This window comes from Haplochromis burtoni, unplaced genomic scaffold, assembly GCF_018398535.1.
Source record: "Haplochromis burtoni strain Fernald_Lab_line unplaced genomic scaffold, NCSU_Asbu1 Contig_70, whole genome shotgun sequence".
Taxonomy (NCBI): domain Eukaryota; kingdom Metazoa; phylum Chordata; class Actinopteri; order Cichliformes; family Cichlidae; genus Haplochromis; species Haplochromis burtoni.
This window is the reverse complement of record NW_024582431.1, coordinates 549,333-550,376: the sequence shown is the minus strand read 5'-3', so window position 1 is coordinate 550,376 and position 1,044 is coordinate 549,333. Positions and strand designations below refer to the sequence as shown.

Genomic DNA, 1,044 nt, shown 5'->3' with positions numbered 1-1,044 from the left:
ATTATTATTATTATTATTATTATTATTATTATTATTATTGTTGTTGTTGTTGTAAACAGAGGCCAACACAGCAGTTGAGGGGGAGGTCCGCCTGGTTAATGGAAACAGCTCCTGCTCTGGCAGGGTGGAGATCTTTCACAGTGGACAGTGGGGGACGGTGTGTGACGATGCCTGGGGCCTGGTGGATGCTCAGGTGGTGTGTAGACAGCTGGGCTGTGGCAGGGTCTTCTCAGCACCAACAAACGCACAATTTGGACAGGGCAGCGGACCCATCTGGTTGGATGATGTCGCATGCTCAGGCAACGAATCAAAGCTCTCTGAGTGTCAACACAGAGGGTTTGGATCTCATAACTGTGGCCACTCTGAGGATGCTGGTGTCGTCTGTGAAGGTAAATATGAACAAGTGGAGCTATAAAGAGTGAAATCCAACTTTGTTACTGCCTGCCTTTGAGATAAAACAGTGCTGAGAGGATTTATAGTTGCATAACTGTAGAAAAATTGTCAATCCACATTAAGTACTTTATCCACAGTAATTAAATCTTTTGTCTTTAAGTTATGATTTCTTAGAAACATAGTTCAGATGTCTTTAATAATCTCTTTACAAAAAACAAATTTGTCTAGCATTAAGGTCAGTTTTTATATTTTTGAATAAAATTATGTTTTTATTAGTTATTTGTCCATGCATTACCTTAAACCTTTGTTGAAAACATTCAACAAAAGAGAAGCAAGTGAGTAAGAAAGGGGAAGAACCCCATAACTAGTAACCCCCACTATACAGGCAAAAATACTGAGCAGGTGCATATCACATGTACCTGAGCTGCTCAGCCATAGAAACCCATGCCAAGAAGCTCCTGTTGCACAGTTTTTGAACAGCTGTTAATGCCAGAGGAGGTCTGGAGCACTGCAGTTATTGAGTCAGCTGAGTGTTGGACATTTTAACATACTATGTGCCTCACAGAGACACTGCTCTGTAACTTTACATAGAATGATTCTTTGTGACTGAGCTGCTGTGGTTCCTAAGAGTTTCCACTTTGCAATAATATC

At 40.9% G+C, this 1,044-nt stretch overlaps 1 protein-coding gene across 1 annotated transcript in view; it reads left to right on the top strand.

Moving 5' to 3' along the window:
- The window catches only part of LOC102309293 (deleted in malignant brain tumors 1 protein), a gene marked incomplete in the record, with an annotated part of 15,336 nt that overhangs the window by 664 nt on the left and 13,628 nt on the right, over positions 1-1,044 (top strand). Inside the window, 1 exon segment of the mRNA XM_042221624.1 lies at positions 60-389. Coding sequence (XP_042077558.1) covers positions 60-389 — 330 coding nt within the window.